Source organism: Micropterus salmoides, unplaced genomic scaffold (genome assembly GCF_014851395.1).
Source record: "Micropterus salmoides isolate LMB-PRFRI ecotype aquatic unplaced genomic scaffold, ASM1485139v1 Ms_hic_scaffold_2, whole genome shotgun sequence".
Lineage (NCBI taxonomy): Eukaryota > Metazoa > Chordata > Actinopteri > Centrarchiformes > Centrarchidae > Micropterus > Micropterus salmoides.
In genome coordinates this window covers 42,419,937-42,436,995 of record NW_024041150.1, presented here as the reverse complement: position 1 = coordinate 42,436,995, position 17,059 = coordinate 42,419,937, and the positions used below count along the sequence as shown (strand labels likewise).

The window sequence follows — 17,059 nt, the reverse complement described above, 5'->3', positions numbered from 1 at the left end:
AGACTGACAGACACACAGTCAGCGTTGGGCTGCAGCTGACCGGTCGGCCTGTGCGGTCGAGGATCATTAAGTAAAACAAACTTCAGCATTTATGGACATTAAACCAGTAATGTAGGTAAAGCTACATGAAACTGCAGGCTAACTGGTTGTCTCTTCTCTAACTTCTATAAAAGTTTGCAAAATCAAACGTTAGAGGAAAAAATAATATCATTTTCAGGGGTGCTAAAATCGGCCCTGCTCTGCAACACTGTCTTCAGATACAAATGAATAAAAGAGCAGCAGTCTGGTCTCATGTTTCTACCCACCAACAGTAAGAAGAGGAAGAACTGAACACACGTCCTGATCATGAGACACGAGTTAAAATGAGCTCACAGCTGCTTTATACCAAACTCCTCCCTCTAAAAGTCCAACCATGTTGTTCTCTGATCACAAGCAGAGGCTCAGACAGACATTTAGAGCCATCAGGTTCACTTTCTGCTCTCAGCTGCAGAGTTACAGTTAAAGAAAGTTAATGATCCTGTTTTTATCAGGTTTTATTGTTTCATCTGCACTAAATGGACCAAAACAATAACACAACTTTCCAAATGGAACAAATGCAAATATTTATTGTTGTCCCAGAGTTAAAAACATCAAACCTTTTAGCACATTAGTCTTTCAGTTTGTTATTAAGGGCACATTTTTAATAATAATAACCATCAGCTTGTTGTTGATTCAGATATGTGTTTTGTTAGATCCTGAGTTACCCTGTCCAGGAGGTCCTGGACCAGCTCTCTGTCTTAAAGGGTCTGATCCTACAGGCACATGGGTTTTATCCTATTAGCTATAACTGGAGACTGTTTAAGCCAAGAGGGTCCAACTGCAGACCTCCACTCTCAGGACGGGAAATATACAACAAATACAAAATAAAATCCTGCGATTTGACAGGAAAGACATTCAAAAATGATACATTTTAATCATGCAGACACTTACAGGCGAAGGGATTTTGTTGTTTATTTACATTTAATTATTTAGTCAACATTGTAACATGAAACTTGCAGGATATTTCCTTAAATATAGCATATTGATTTGAGCCTATTCTACAAAGCCGACTGTAAATCGCTTCAATCATTCAACTAGTAATGTTTTATTTATTTTTTTTATTCTGACGTTGATCCGTCCAGACAGCAGCCACATCCATTCACAGAAAAACACATCATCGTTGATTTAGAGTTTAACTTTGCCTCTTTTCACTCTTCTTAAACACACACACACACACACACACACACACACACACACACACACACTTCTCATTCATAACTTCTCTTTGAAGAGTTGTAATATATACTTTGGCATTTTACTGCTATCAGCTGAATTTAACAGGAAAAACTGACACCTGTGGGAACTGGACTACAACTTGAGCCTCGTGGGGGTCTGTAGTATAACGAACGTTACCGGCTGAGATTAGTAAATAAATAAATAACAGAAGTCTGGACAGACAGAGACTTCATTGCTCATTACGTGGTCACACAGCAGCACACTACTTGCCCCAGATGTGTGAAATACTGCAACAAAGTTTAAGTTTCAAAAGCCTGAAATAAACCAACAAAGACTACTGCTCAAGGAGAGACACAAACCCGCCCTTCATGGTCTCATTAATTATTATTAATCATGTTGTAATGACGTTCATGTGGTGCGCAGCATAGTTCATTTTAGCCTGTTTCTTATTAATGTCAATAATAATTCAGTGAAAATACATATATGATTAGAAATAATGGTTGTTGGTAAATGAATTAGTGACCCCCCACAGATGCAGGATTTTACTGCTTCCATGAGAGCTCAGACCTCCTGATGGACCGACACCAGAACCTGCTGGACTATCAAACTGTAACATCTGTAAAAATGAACACAACATGTTTACCTGTATCGATCATTTTGTAAATATCCACTTTTAAAATGAATGGAGACACAAAAGTTAGCAGCTTACTGTAAAAATACTTTCACTTTATTCACTGTAATCACAGATTACACAGTTAGAACAGAAGCCGGCAGCAGTGACTGATTTATACAAAACATTAAAAAAAGTCCATCAAATGTTCCATCAAAATATCCACCACTATCAATATTTGCACGTCTAAATCACGCTAAATTAGGAAATGGCAACAGTGGCTGTGGTGAGTAGTAGTTTCTTTCTGTGGATAACTCTTCATATAACCCTATAACTGCAGAGGGGGGTGCTATGGGTGCTTGAGCACCTGCCCTTTTGCCCTTTGATGCCCAAAGTGCCCTTTTGTCAATGACAAATTTAATTAATTATTTTTTTTATTTGTAAAGGTCCTTTTGTGAAGGCCTGCTGAATCAAACTATTGGTAAAATGAATGAATAATAATTTCACCGTAAACAATGACCTTTCATCTGATGACCTCATCCGGGACGAGACACCGTTAGTGGTTCAGCAGCTCTGACTACATCTGTGATCCCGCCGGTGAGAGAGGTTTACCTCAGTGTGCTTGTTGTGGGTTGTTTGATTTATTTTACAAGAAAGACGCAAAGAGAGCAGCACAGTAGTTGTATATTGCTGCGTGTAGAAGTAACGTCAGCTGCCGACTAACACTGCGCCGACAGCTGACGTTGCTTCTACACACAGATAAACAAAAGGTGCTCTGTTCACTTCCTTCTTGCGGTTTGAGGGAGAAAAGTTTCACGGACGTGGCGAGGTCTGGTATTTTTTATGTAATTTGACTAAAAACCTTTCACTTCAACTAGGATTATTACAGTAACTTAATTAAAAACGTAGTGTGCCTCACAATAATTATAACAACATTGTTAAAACAGGTTTATTACTCCGAATTATAGCCTACTTATCAGCCCTTTTTCAAATGATCATTCAAATCAGAACAGTATTTGAATAGATAGCAAATCTATGAACTAAATAACTGGAAATACATGTAATAATGTCTGTGTCAATATAAAATAAATAACATTCCTGACATCAAAGTAAAGAGTGAAGAAGAAATGGCCCTATTAGATTTCAGACAAAGGTATGAAATGTTAATGTGAAAGGTGAATGCTGCTCTGTCATGGTTATAATGAGCCAACAGAAAGAACACACACAGTTTATTTAGATTTATGATTAGACATATAGTCAATCAAAATCCAAATATTTCTCAGATTCACAATGTAATATATAAAATCATTATCACAATATTGCCTACACACACACACACACACACACACACCTGTCTATAGATGTGTCTCACTCTTACTCCTGCCTTGGCTAACCTAGTCCTTTCTCCCAGTACTGTTTCCTTCCCAGATTATTTCCCACACTCTTTTGAATCTGGTATCTTATTTCCTCTCCCTGCAGCTCTCGGTGTGCAGCAGTCTCTGTGAGCTCTTATTTTCTCGTAGCAGTCAGCCTTGGCAGCGGCTGCAGCTGCAGCAGCTCAGTCATAGTGAGCCGGTCCCAAATACTGTCAGCAATCTTTACATCTCGTCATGGTCACATATTTGTTTCATCTGCTTATATATCTCCTATGTTTGTTATAATATCTCTAGTCACAGATCACCTCCAGTAGTAGCAGCAGCAACCAAAGCAGCAGCAACATCCCCAGCAGCCCCTCAACAGCTACTGTTCCCTGTAAGTTATGTCAGCCCACCGTGTTTTAAAGCTAGATCTGGGTTGTTCCCTGTGTTTCTTTTTCAAAACTGTGTCAAAGCATTTGTTGATGTATCGATACGGAAGCATCTGTATACACATATAATCAAGGAATACATAACAATATATTTCTGTATCGATATTTTGAGAACAGCCCTATTTAAATCCTTGTTCCATGTGGCCGTTTTATACTTTGAGCACCTGCCCTTCCAAAGGTCTCTGCACGGCCCTGCCTCTGTGTGTGTGCGCGAGATCATTGATCTCAGCTCACAGTAGCTGATGCAGGTAGAATTTGCCCGAGTTGACGACGCCGTTTTTATTCCCCGCCCCTGCTGCTCACGTTACACTATCAAATCACCGAAAGTCAGCCGCCGTCATCTCGAACTCACCTATTATATCAAGCTAAAACAACAACTCAGCTGGTTAATCTGTTCATGAAGCTCCCTGTGATACATCAGTGCTGAGGCTGCAAGCAACCAGCTACATTTACTCTCCTTACTGTAACAAAGTACTTTTATAGTCTGATTGTTTTTAAAATATCTGATATTTTACTTGTACCTCAGTATTTGTATCTGCTGCAGCTGCTGTGGAGTTTATATTGTCTCTAGATCTCTGTGCTGCCTTATTGATGCTTTATTCTGCTGTTTAAGTTGCAGCTTATTAAATGTAGCTTAATGAAGCGTGTTGCACCTGCTGCAGTGTCCACAGCTCTTTTTATTTACTGTCAGACATTTTTGTTTGATCGTCAGAGTTTTGTCTCTTTTCTGGTTAATTCCAGCGAGGCTACAGAGGAAGCTGGTTGGATATTTATAACTGATCATTAGTGGGATGAACAGGCTGCAGAGTGCGTCTATAGAAAATAAATGTTCCACTGTGAACACTGACATGTTAATGCACTTTATTTTGGAAAGCTGGTCTTTGATTTAAGAGTCAAATCACATGACATTATCATATAACATCTTCATCATTTACTGAGAGCAGATTTTAACTGATCTACGTTTTGTTTGTATCTGAGTGCAGTTTAAGCAAGTTTTCTTTTACTTAAGAAGAATATTGTAGTACTTTTTCCCATCCCTGGCCAACGGTGTATATTTGAATTGCATTTAGTCTGATCCGTCTCTGGGACCAATTTGTCTTTAGACCAAAGCTGATATGCAGATAAGACGACTCCCAGAATCAACGGGCACGCAAACCCCTCCACCACGATAAGGTAGCAATTCATGAAGGGGAAAATTATGAGTTTAAACTGATGATGCAGATTATCACGGTGGAGAGCCTCAAACTTCCACGTTCACAACAGAAAGAATGAAAATCATGTTAAATGTATTAAACATGTGGTGGAAAGAGATCAGAATAACTGGTCGTTCACTGCTTCTTAAGCAGCAGAGTGTTCTGGTTTCTTGTTCTTATGTCTTTTATATTTCCAGCCAACAGTCAATCCAACAGCAGCTAAACAAACCAGAACAAAAGCTGCTACCAGTCCGTAGTAAAGACCGTAGTTTCCCACCTCGACGTCTCCGCTGTTGGACCCTGAAGATCAAAGTGCTATTAGTCAGGAAATGAGTGAACAGTGGAACAGCCTCCATTTACTCTTCTATATCTTCTATATTCCTCATGTTTGACTCTCAGAATCAACATGGAATAAACTGCAGCTACAACATGGCACACAGACACACTGACCTCCACAAACTCACCTGAAACCTCCAGCTGGATGATTCTGATTGGCTCAGTCTTAATGATGGCTCTCTTACGTCTTGAACCTCCTGCTGCAACTCGACACTCGTATGTTCCAGCGTCGTTGCTGCTCACGTTCTTCAGAATTAAAGACACGTCTCCGTCCTTCAGCTCTCTGTCCACCAGCTGCACCCGGTCCTTAAAGGATGGATGCTGCTGGGTTGGAACTGAGCGTCCATCTCTGTAAAAGAGGACGGTCTCTGGCTCCAGGTCAGGTCTGCTCCACTCTACAGCTCTGATGGAGGCGTTACCAGCCCGACATGGCAGAATGACATCATCTCCAGGTTTCACTCGTACCACATCTAAAAACAATAAAAACATCAGAGAGAAAAAGTAATTACATTTCAAAAGGACTCCACAGGACGATACAGTGAGAACATCTTTGTTTAAACAGAAGGCCTCTTCACACCTGAGATCATGGGAACATTCAATAATTAGTCACAACTGTGGAGACGTTACAGGATTTTATTCCCACAGTGTTTATAAGACTTGTTGTGAGACATGAAGCTGCTTCAACATTGTGACGTGAATAAATAACATTCACACAGCCAATCAGAGCTTTAAAACTACCGAGCATCCAGAAAAGGAGATTCACTGATAAAAATCCTAATCCTTGCTGCAGTCAGCACTTCTTTACTTCCTGTTATATAAAAAGATTTTACTACTCGAAGCTTCTAGAGCTTCTGTTCCTCGATCTGGCCAATGCCTATGGTTCAGTTCCTCATTCAGTTCTGTGGGCTGCCTTTGATTTCTTCCACAAAAATACCGACCACAATCACAATTCTAGTGAAACACTACTTCCAGGATCTACAGTTTTGCATCACAACATCAGGCTTTACCACAAGTTGGCAAACGCTAGAAGTAGGCTTCACGGCTGGGTGCACCATCTCCCCATTGGCCTTCACGATGGCAATGGAGATCATTATAAGAGCCTCGAAATGGGTCGCGGGAGGAGAACGACTACAATGTAATCAGAGGTTATTTCGAGCCTACATGGTCGATCTAACAACACTCACAACAACTGTCCCCTGCACCAAAAGACTGCTGGAGAAACAGTAAGTGCAGAAGCATTTCCATCCTGAAACTGCAGCCTCCGGTGCTGCAGCTACATGCTACCCGAGCAGGGAGGGAGGGTCATTTACACTGGGGACGCTGGGGACACGTAGCCACCACCTTTTGAAAGCATTTGTTAAAAATGTTCAGAAAAATAGCAGCAGGAAATGTTAGTTAACAAATAAAAATGCTATGAAAAAGGTTTATTTGCACAATAAGCCTGCAATGCAATGGAAATATAGAATAATTTTCTATATTTAAAAAAACAAAAATTATAAGCTACTGATTACTGCATTACATTCAATTTCCCTTTATATAACCAGACATATCCACCATAATCTGATGCAGGAAATTAAGTGTGTAATGCTCAAAATCCCCCAGAACCCCTATCGAATATTGCTTCAATAAATCTTTTTTCTAAATAGTAGGCCTATTAAAATATATTCTCCTCTTGTTGTCATGGCCCCAATCTTGTGCAGTGTCACGTCTTATGGTCACACCCCTAATCTGAGCCCTTAAATGGAAGGATGGTGTATTTGGTTAGGGCTGTCGCGATAACCGCAAAATTGAAATACTATTGGTCAAGCCTTCAGCGGAGGACGGGCAACTTTTTGAGCAATGTTGCTGGGCAATCTTGCTGGTGGCAAGTCCGACTATGTTTTGAAGCTTGTGTGGGTGTGCGAGCGTGCGGTATGTATTGACTTGATAGACATGCCCTGAAGGTAATGATATAGCTATGTCTGAAAAGGACACGGTCAAACTACAAAAAGGAGTTTGCTTGTTAATGCTGTTGACTAGCACGCAGCAGCTAACGCGCTTGCTCAGACCATAAAGCTGCTGTTAGCGGCTCGCTGTACAGTGAGGAGACAGTTACAGACACTCTTACTCTGCTATATGGCACCAAATTAATTCATTGATGAAAATGCGATAATGCTGCGCTGTTGAGGGCCAACATATTGCCGTGGTGGAAATTACTTCACCGTGACAGCCCTGGTATTGGTGAGGGGTGTCTGACCGATTTTAGTGACCCAGCCTTCACTCCTTCAAGTGCCTGTGCCTGCACTACGTCGGGTACTGCAGCTGATGTTGAAGCTAGTGTTGTGTCGTTCAAAGAACGTTTCGTTCATTTGACCTAATCTTATGACTCAGGAGGAACGAGAAGTGTGACGGAGTAATTTGTTCATTTTCCACTTGCGTGAATGGTCTTGGGGCCTTTCTCAATCCGTGTTCATGTCTGTTCTTGTGTTCTTGTGAAATATCATCTTTTGTGGCCCAAGTACTGTCCTAGTACACAAGTTTGCATTTTGGAAAGAACGGTTAAAATTCACGAAGTGTTCTTGACGCCCATTTTACCGAGGATGCATCGGTTGGTAACATGTGTGAACTTGACGGCACAGATATCCCAGCATTCATTTTGGTATTCAAGCGAGGGGCTGAAAGAAGTTGAGAGAGAGAGTCCAGAATAAAACGTTTTTCACTATTTTCATACGTTATTTCATCACTAAAGCCACTTCTGAGAAGGTTTGAGGCGAGAAATCAACTGTGTAGATGTTGAATATTGGCGAATAAGTACGAATAACTCTGGTCTTGAGAAACTTTGGAAAAAATGATCAGAAATGGTATGAGAGGGGACTTTGCTTTATTATTATTATAGACATTACATTGCTAGTGTACAGTAGAGTTGTGGTTACAGTATTTGCTTTTATTTTATTTATTTATTTTTTTGCAAATATATCTTGGTAAGTTAAAACCTACAATAAACCCAAGATTCTGAGCTTTTTGTTTTGGGGATGAAGCCTGGCTGTTATAATAATTAGAGCAATGAAGGCGGCCTCTGTGCTGGGGGTTTGCGCAATATCAGCATGAACTCATCGTCTCAAACGTCAGCAGCGTTTTGTGGTTGCGCTCGTGACATTGCAAGTTCATTCTTCCAAGAACTAATAACTAATTTTAATGAACGAGATTAGATGACTCGAGTCTGACAAAAGAGTCACTAATCACTAATGAAGCTACTGCAGCCCTGGTAGCAAACAGGGGGTTTGGGCTAGTAAGATTGGCAGCCCAGTGTCAGAATAGAAAATTTACCCAACGGGCCGCAGTCTGTGCTCTATGGCCCGGTCGTTTATTATTATTATTATTATTTTTAAAGGACAGTTATATAAATAAATAAACTACGTTACACCGGCCGACCCACCGGTTTGCCAGATTACCAGTCCACCCCTGGTAGACAGCCAGATCTGATCTGTTGCTGTCTGGCTGTAACTTATCAGAGAAAGCAGCCTGGGTGTGTTTGGTGAAGTCTAAGTGCGCAGACGGCCTAGCAGCTGGATATACTTCAGCTATATAGCAGCTACCAGTCAGCTGAAATCAATAAACTGCCCAGAACCGGAGGTCCGAATAAGTTTCTGAGCTGGAAGCCGCTGAAGAGCAGGCTAATAGCCTAATTAACACTGCGATCCGGGTTTTTATTAATACCGTTTCTGGTGGGTTTTATTTCCCCCACTGCGGAAAAACACCGCCGATGTTCGCCATGTCGCACAGCTCTGCTACAAACACTTTCTACAACAAGATGACATTATTTTAAAACACTTTCCTGCCTACATGAAACAATAAAAGCTCATTTTTTACCAGAAGCTGCTTGGGACAGAAGAACCAACAGAATCACTAACGCATCCATGGAGAGACAGCAAGTTAAAATAGTATCATCCGCAGCTACCAGGGTCATTTCCGGTGGAAGCTTGAGATGTCGCAGTATCTGACGCGGTATCTGCGGCATTTCCGGCGGCAATCTAAAAATGCCACATGTTTTCCTGTTTTTCGCCTTACGTGATATTTCTGGTGAAACCAACATGCCACAGATTCATCCAGGCACCTGATAGAAATATGTTAGCAACAGTAGTTTATTATGCAGTGTGTATAATATTGTGTATTTCTTCACGTAAACAGCAAGAGTCACGTTTAATGTACGCATTGTTTGGTGTACAGTTGGAAGTTTAACCTAGGTAATTATTGTGTGTGCAGAGTTGTTACTGTTAGCACTATATTTAATATTAAATTCATATTTAATGTGGTTTCGCCTTTCTACCAGCAGGTGGCAGTATTTAAATGAATGTCCGGTTTGTGTGTTTGTTAACCGTTTTAAATCCAGGTTACGGATACAGATGTATTTATTGTTCTTCCTTTCATTTATTTTTTTAATTATTAAGGATTAATTTGTAACCTAGGTATCATCTTCATTCACCCTCAGCCCAGCGTTAAACCTGCATCCCCTTCTGCTCTAACCTGGTTCTGCTGTCAGCTTCTTAGCAGCTCTGACAACAAACACATCAGAAATGTCATAATACAGATGCAAACAACAGAGATAAATAGCTTATACGTGACTAGTTAACTGTGTACCCTCTAGCTACATCAGTTGGTAACCCTCAAGACAGTCAGTGTTGTAGGTTACATTTCCTAATGTTTTTGGCATTTTTAACAATAACTTTTATGCAGAGCAGATGACTTTATGAGATTCTTTACTGTAGCCAGCTACCTAATAGGCCTAGCATATTTCTACATCAGTGTGCATGCAGAACAGGTTTTACTATATGACCGTATGTACTGTATATACATACATATTGTATATGTATGTATAGCAACAGTAACCAAGGGGGCGTGGCCTCTGTGAATCAATGGGCGGGATAGTGATGTACAAAATACATTCAGAAGCATATATCTACATGAATATATAAGTACACATAAAGGTGTCACTAAGTGTTGAAAAGTGGTGTGGACATGAAAGCTCAGATTAGGGGCGTGATGATACAAGTGTGTCACGAGACTTGATGATGCTCAAAAACAAGATGAGAAGAATTTTAACTTAATTTTGAAGAAATATAAAATATATGAGTGAGGGGTCTGGGGGTCATCACCCAAAAGATTTTGGCCATGAAAGACTTAATTTCCTGCATTGTGAGACATTTTCTGTTGCAATTCATGGTGGAAATGTTTTTATTTATTTAAAGAGAAATTCAGCTGGTAGGTGACAATTCATAAATATAAAAATATTACAGAATATAAAGCAGTAATCAGCAGGTTGGTTTTTTTAGCTAAAGTTACTTTTCTTTGGACATTTCACATTTGTTTCTTCTATATTTACACATTGCAGGTTTTCTGATCATTTGTTAGTTAATATTATATGGTACAAGCTATCTTTCAAAACAGTTTTAACAAATGCTTTCAAAAAGTGATGGGGACAAAATCAGCCGTATAAAATGTGCTGGGATCACATCTCCAGCATCCCCAGTGTAAATGATACCTATGGGTACATAAGCAAATTGATCGGACGTCAAGGGCGGACTGGGGGTAAAAAAATGGCCCTGGACTTTGATCCAGATAGAACCAGCAGAGCGGTCCACCTTATACTCCACCACGGCCGCCCTGCTAATGAACGCACGTACAAACAGAACCAGCCTCTTATACAACCACCAAGCAGCATCACAGCCATTGATCACTATGGCAGTGCTAATTTAAAAAGGCTGCAGAACACACACACACACACAATCATGGCCGTAACCAGCTATGAGGTCACATTTCAGACACAGAGTTTCATCTGTCTGTCCTGTCAAGTTTTAAACTATTTTTTTGTTTTGCTGCATAAATGTCCCACTATAGTGGGGGGGGGGGGGGGGGCTGCAGAGACGTTCATAAAGAATAGACCGACGGTCGCTCCACCTTCTGCCAACTTTTTCAGTGTTAGTAAAAAAGTACAGGCTAAGGAAGGAAGCCCACCAGCCCTGAGGTTGGCTGGCCCACTGGGATTTGTCGAAAGTATTTCCCCTTTAGCTGCAAGGCCTCAAGCACATCTGGGGAAAAAAAAGGCCAAAATCATGGTCCCCTCCCCCCCTTCCCTCTCACGGTCTGAGATTGAATCCCCTACAAAAAGAATAGTTTTCCTTTTTAAAGGCTGAATGTTTTTTCTTTGTGACACATGTTACTCACACAGGCTCCAAAAGCAAATCAGTGTGTTTTACTTTGTAATGAACAACTTTTCAGAGAGGCATTTTGACCAGCTAACATCAGCCTAATAAGAGACCACCTGAAACTCAACAATGACTAAGTCTTCAGCTGTATCGCACTTTAACATGGAACATATTCAGCATGTCGTCCAGCCCTGTTATAAAAACATGAACATTTTCTAGATCAAGAAGAACACTTTCCTGCCTGCATGAATCAATAAAAGCTTGTCTTTACCTTAAGCTGCTGGAGACAGAAGGACCAACAGAAAGACAATATTTATCCATGACCATCTACCGTAAACGATCCCCACTCTGTTTCTGCCTGCAGCTGGTCTGCATCAAGGTCCAGACGGAGAGAAAAACATCCTCCTTCCGTTTGTCCCTCCCTCCAACAAAACTTTTTTTCCCCAGCCTTTATTTAAAGACCTGAAATTAACTGTAAAAATCTCTTTTTACAGTTAATTTCATCATCAAAGCAATCTTAGTTCTTTTAAATCTTTTATCTTACAAACACAATGCGATTTTCTAGAAAAGAATGACATTGTTTTATAACACTGGTCAAAAGTCTTTCCTGCCTACACAAATCCTTTCAAAAGCTCGTCTTTACCAGAAGCTGCTGGAGAGCAAAAGGATCAACAGGAAGACAAACTTATCCATCGGAGAGGAGGTGAAACCATCATGAACAACCCCTCTCATCCTCTCTATGCTGAGCCTTCAGCCACAGACTCATTCAGCCCCGAGCCTCAAAGCGCTTTTGAGGCTCATTTGTGCCGTCAGCCATCAGGCATCACAACACCACAGCACCAGACTAACAGATTTGTGCCTGACTATATCTGATCTGATAACTAGACTAACTCATTACCTACGTGGGATGATGGTGTTGATCACCGAGCTGAATCCACAAAAAGGATCCTTGTCCCTGAGTCAGGTGCTGTATGATGTCGTGTTGACTGCATCATCATCGCTGACCCGTTTCGGGCAAACTGCAGGGGCCCCGCAAAGGAGCTGTAAGTCTTACTCATTTTAATTAAAGTTATTATTTTGATAAACAAGGTGGTCTTTTCTAAAGAGCTAAAGTACTGGCAACAGAAATGCTGCATTCATGAAGTCATTGGTGTTGAAAGACATTTGGTAGGTGAGCGAAACGCTGAAAAAAATGATCCCCAGAACAGAAAATTGTTTTACACTCAGCATTTCAGAAAGACAGTTGCATTCAAGAACTGATATTATTAATATCCATTACACAAACATTTGAACATTGTGAAACCAGCAATACCAAAACCTTCACACATAAGGGGGAGGTTGTGGTGAAGGAGGAGGAGGAGGTGTGGACTGAAACTCTTGCCTTTCCTGCCATCAAACTCAGCAATGTGTTTTCTGAGCCTCCTGTCACTCTGTCCTGTTCTCGACTCATAAACACATAAAAACTATATATTTTAGGAACATATGCATAGATAACTTTCATGCAGAAAAGATGACTTTATGAGATTCTTGTCTGTAGCCAGCTATGTAATGTGGAAAACATATTTCTACATCAATGTACATACAGAACAGGTTTTACTATATGACCGTATGTATTACTTTAATTGAAATACATGCAAATATACTTTTTGTTGCTTTTTAGTTTATGAGAGTTTATGATTACTGAGAGGCAGCAAGTCCAGCAGTCCCAAATCGAGAAGCCTCCCTTCTGACGCTTGTACAGGAGCTTTTAAAAACTGCCTTCCAAGGCCAGGTGGACCTCGCACACAAGGTCAATGTGGACCAAATATAGCTCACTGACAAGTTAGAAACATTGTAGTTAATCTTAGGAATGAACTGGACTTAACTTAGGTAATGACTAACCATGGCTGTTTGTTTAGATATACTGAATTTACAAAATAAATCCACAAGACATAAAAACACCTCACTACCTGTGCAATAATCCAGGTTTGCACATAAGTAGGCCACTACAATGTTGCTCAGAGAACCCACATGGCAACTTTTCAAGAAATATGAAGCAAACTGTAGCGGGGTTCTCTTCCAAACTCCTCAAAATAGGAGAAAACACAGGCGTAGTCGAAAAATAGTGCCGTGATTTTTATTATGCCGGCCTCCAAAGTGCAAACAGTGGAAAAAAAAACTTGCATAAAGAAAATGAAACAAAAAATTAACTATTTGAAAAAAGAATTTATAACTTACTCAATAATAAAGTTACACAAAAACCCAACATACAACTCACTAGTTACCTCCTCTGTAACCAGGCCAAGACTGCCCTCACAGGCCAAAGCGGCGACTTTTAAAGACAGTAGCCCCTCCCACTAGGCTTAACCATTATTTACACCATATAATGAATAGATTTTACTACCTTCAGAAAAGGATTTATATCTATTACACTTCGATATATTTTCAACAATAATTATATCCAACATTTTCCTTCCCCTGGAACAGTTACTTACATCACAAATTATTACTAAAACCAAAAACCATAATTTTGCAGTTCACATGACCATGAAAGCGCGCGAGAACATGCTATTTAAAAGACGGAAATGTTACACTCCCGTTTTGCCAAACTGAATGGAAAACAGAGCAGCGATGCATCTCGGCACATAGTAAGTGTTTGATGTTTATTTAAATGTATGCTTAAAGAAGAGTAGAACTACCAAGTGTGCAGCCTTGATCGCGCTACTTAAACAGTAGAAGAAATATGCATAATAGCGAGGTTTATGACCGGCTTAATTGAGGCTGTAAGGGAGCGGGAGTGAGTGTGTATGTGCGTGTGTGTGCGTGTGTGTGCGCGCGTCCCGCACTCAGTGACGGACTGAGACAATTTTGTCAACCAAATTGGGATTATCATTGGGACTGCTGCTTACCTAAGAAAAAGGTGTGAACTTGGGTCAAATGTGGAACTAACCATCACACATGAAAGCGATAACTAAACTGGTGTTGCACTCTCAGGAACAACAGAGGCCAAAAAAGTGTTTTTGCAACATTTATTTAAAGGATCCTCAGTAGTGAACATTTGCAGTGTAGTTTGTGGATATTTTTGGAATAAAGTCTTGACAAGAGCATAAAAAAACACAGAAGCAGACCACAGAACAAGCAGTCTTTTCGTCCCTACCTTAGTACAGCACAGTCCAGATAATAGTCCCCAGCTCAGGCACAGCACACGCTCAACTTCAGCCCTGGCACAATAACCCTAACAGCTACTCTGGGGGTTTAAATTACCTGCGTTAGAAGGGGAATGCTGTCATGTGACAGGCAGCTTCCGGTTTAAATTAACTAATAAAAACTGTGAATAATGACAGAGTAGAGTAATAAATATAGGCAGTGAAACCAATAAAAGTCCCTTGTGCTGTACAAAAAAAATAAAGTGCTAAATTAGTTGTGGTGGCAACACCGGCACTGGGTTTAAAAACAGCTGCCAGCAGCCAAATCAGTGGGTGTCACTTCCACACAGCTGGCCACCATCATGAGGTGATAGAGACCACAAAATCAAACCCAAGTTACTGCATTTACCCACATGCCTATAACACTAGTGACCCACTGAAAAGTGGAGCGCCACAGCCACAAACCAGGCTGCCATACACCAACAGTAACACACTATGACCCAACAACACAAAATGGGACCCATGTGGGCATCAACCACATTCACAAGTTACCGTGATGATGTAGGAAACCAACAACACAATCGAACCTGACGAACTGGGAGGATACACCCACCACTTTAAATCCAAAGATCTGTGGAGTTAGTGCACCCCAAACTCAAATTAATGTTCTGTAATTAAACAGCAATAAAACACAAGTGACCACACCTGCGGCCTGTGCTACGAAGGGAGTTCAAGCTCAGAGTTAACTCGGGGTTATCAGGCAAACTCAGGGTTGACTACACTGGAGTTAAACGGTACTACGACGGTGAATAAGATGTTGGTTAGTTGAGTCGGTGTTAACTCGATTGGAGTTGGTGTGCGTTCGCATTAAAAGGGGCGTGTTCAGCCATGCAGACAGAGGTTTTTTGCAACGCTAAATGCTCCATATTGGTAGTGTGACCTTATCACATTTAAGTTTGGCGAACTAACGTTTCTTTTCTTCAACTGGCAGCTAAGGTTATAGACTGACCTTCGCTGTTTGTGAGTTTCCAGAATCTAAATAGTTATCAGGACATCAACAGGAGGGAATTCACATGGCAGAGCATCCCTGCAAAAATGTGTATTCATCCAGTGAGCAATGGACACTGAAGTGTGTATATGTGACGCCTGAGATGAGATCGGGTTGGGCATCTTTATTATTATTAGGACAGTACATACACCGGAAAATACAAACTCTATCTAAAGCAACTGAAAGCTGATCCAGAAGAAACAGACGTGGCATCAGATTAGGGTTTAGAAGAAAGAACGTCTAATTTCTGTAAAAAACATGTTTCCTTGTTTCCTCTATCCTCTCGTCTTCAGTGGGACGGACTGTGAGACAAGGAAGTGTGTATTCAAGTGCTGCTGTACTGATAACTGTATATTTTCACAAGTACACTGACACTTTGTACTGAAGCTGAATGATGCTGTTCAGTGTTTGCGGTTGCGGTTTTTATTATTCTTAGCCATTTACACTGAAGATGTGTGTATCAGAGGTGTTTCGGTTAGCCACAGCGAAAACAGACCCAAATCACATTTTCCATCCAACAGTTTTGTGAAACCCACAGAACCACAGGAGACAAACAAGAACAAGACCAGTTCATTGAGCGTTGCTGAAGCAACAAGAGTCCAAAAACTATTAATAAATATAAATAAAAGTGTATTTATTACATTAACAACAAAACAACATGATGTAATCATCAGTCTCTGTTCAGTAGAAGTATATGAATGAAAGTACAAAAAATCATTCACTAAATCTGAGCTGTTTGTCTAATTTAGCTTTAACAGTGAAGTATAATAAATGGATTACAGGCCAGCTGGACATCAGCGGTTGGACTGGTGTGAAGGTGTGAAGGTCTACCTCAGTGAAGAGTAGACGACCTCTGGCTCTGCTGGAAACTCTGAACACACAAACACAAACAGTTCATAAGATATTATAGATACATACGTTACAGATTAATAACTCACCACTCTGAAACTCTTGCTCCAGTCTATGTTGCCAAGCTGGTCGGCAACATGTAGCCGACAGCTGAACCAAAGCCATGTTTACTGGCTTCTCACTGACCCGCCCTACCCTGCTTCTGACTAGACTTGGCTAGTAGTTCTTAACTAGGAAGTGCGCATGTGCAACTCCCAATAAATATCATTTAGAGACAAGATGTATCACTCCGTAGCTAAAACGAAGTGTTCAACACAGGGTGAAAAGAGGAGCTGCAGCAATTTGCAGTATGAAAAAAAGAGGTGTCTTTTTAAAAATTAAACATGTAAACCTGTTCTGGTACAACCCCTAAATAGGATTTTGAACCTGAAAGTGAGCATAATACCACCTCTTTAAAGTTCTTCTCAGTTTTCATATTTTTTAAACAGCAGATATTGTTTATAAATATTACATCCTTTACTCTTCAGAGTAAAGGAGTCACATGTAGCATGCTACCAACATGAGCATGCTGAAACACTAGAACACTGGTTCTGTTCAGAAAGCAGACTACATCATTTTAAAGGGATACTGAGCGATTATATTCCAATAAACTTTT

The 17,059-nt window shown here is 40.5% G+C and overlaps 2 protein-coding genes across 5 annotated transcripts in view; one reads left to right on the top strand and one right to left on the bottom strand.

Moving 5' to 3' along the window:
- The window catches only part of LOC119911648 (programmed cell death 1 ligand 1-like), a 101,254-nt gene that overhangs the window by 28,503 nt on the left and 55,692 nt on the right, over window positions 1-17,059 (top strand). The gene's annotated exons all lie outside the window — the stretch shown is intronic.
- Window positions 1,960-11,773, bottom strand: LOC119911617 (programmed cell death 1 ligand 1-like). Of its 3 annotated transcripts, XR_005445918.1 has the most exons (4): window positions 9,050-9,212; window positions 5,329-5,670; window positions 4,469-5,164; window positions 1,960-4,272 (listed from the first exon to the last, which is right to left on the bottom strand). XR_005445918.1 is itself a non-coding variant. In XM_038730546.1 (3 exons), exons 1-3 carry the CDS (start codon window positions 9,195-9,197, stop codon window positions 5,010-5,012), a joined length of 645 nt encoding a protein of 214 aa, XP_038586474.1. In that variant the 5' UTR covers window positions 9,198-9,212; the 3' UTR covers window positions 4,292-5,009. The 3 variants fall into 3 exon arrangements, 1 of the variants encoding a protein (XP_038586474.1); XR_005445919.1 differs by lacking the exons at window positions 1,960-4,272; window positions 9,050-9,212 and adding an exon at window positions 11,654-11,773 and having other exon boundaries at window positions 4,292-5,164; XM_038730546.1 differs by lacking the exon at window positions 1,960-4,272 and having other exon boundaries at window positions 4,292-5,164.

Excerpts from the sequence above, each read along its gene's own strand:
- LOC119911617 (XM_038730546.1), bottom strand. The coding sequence starts at position 9,197 with ATGCCGCAGATACCGCGTCAGATACTGCGACATCTCAAGCTTCCACCG. Across the intron at positions 5,671-9,049 it reads TCTGTCCCAAGCAGCTTCTG|ATGTGGTACGAGTGAAACCT; the intron begins GTAAAAAATGAG and ends TATTGTTTTTAG. Across the intron at positions 5,165-5,328 it reads CATCCAGCTGGAGGTTTCAG|GGTCCAACAGCGGAGACGTC; the intron begins GTGAGTTTGTGG and ends TTTGATCTTCAG.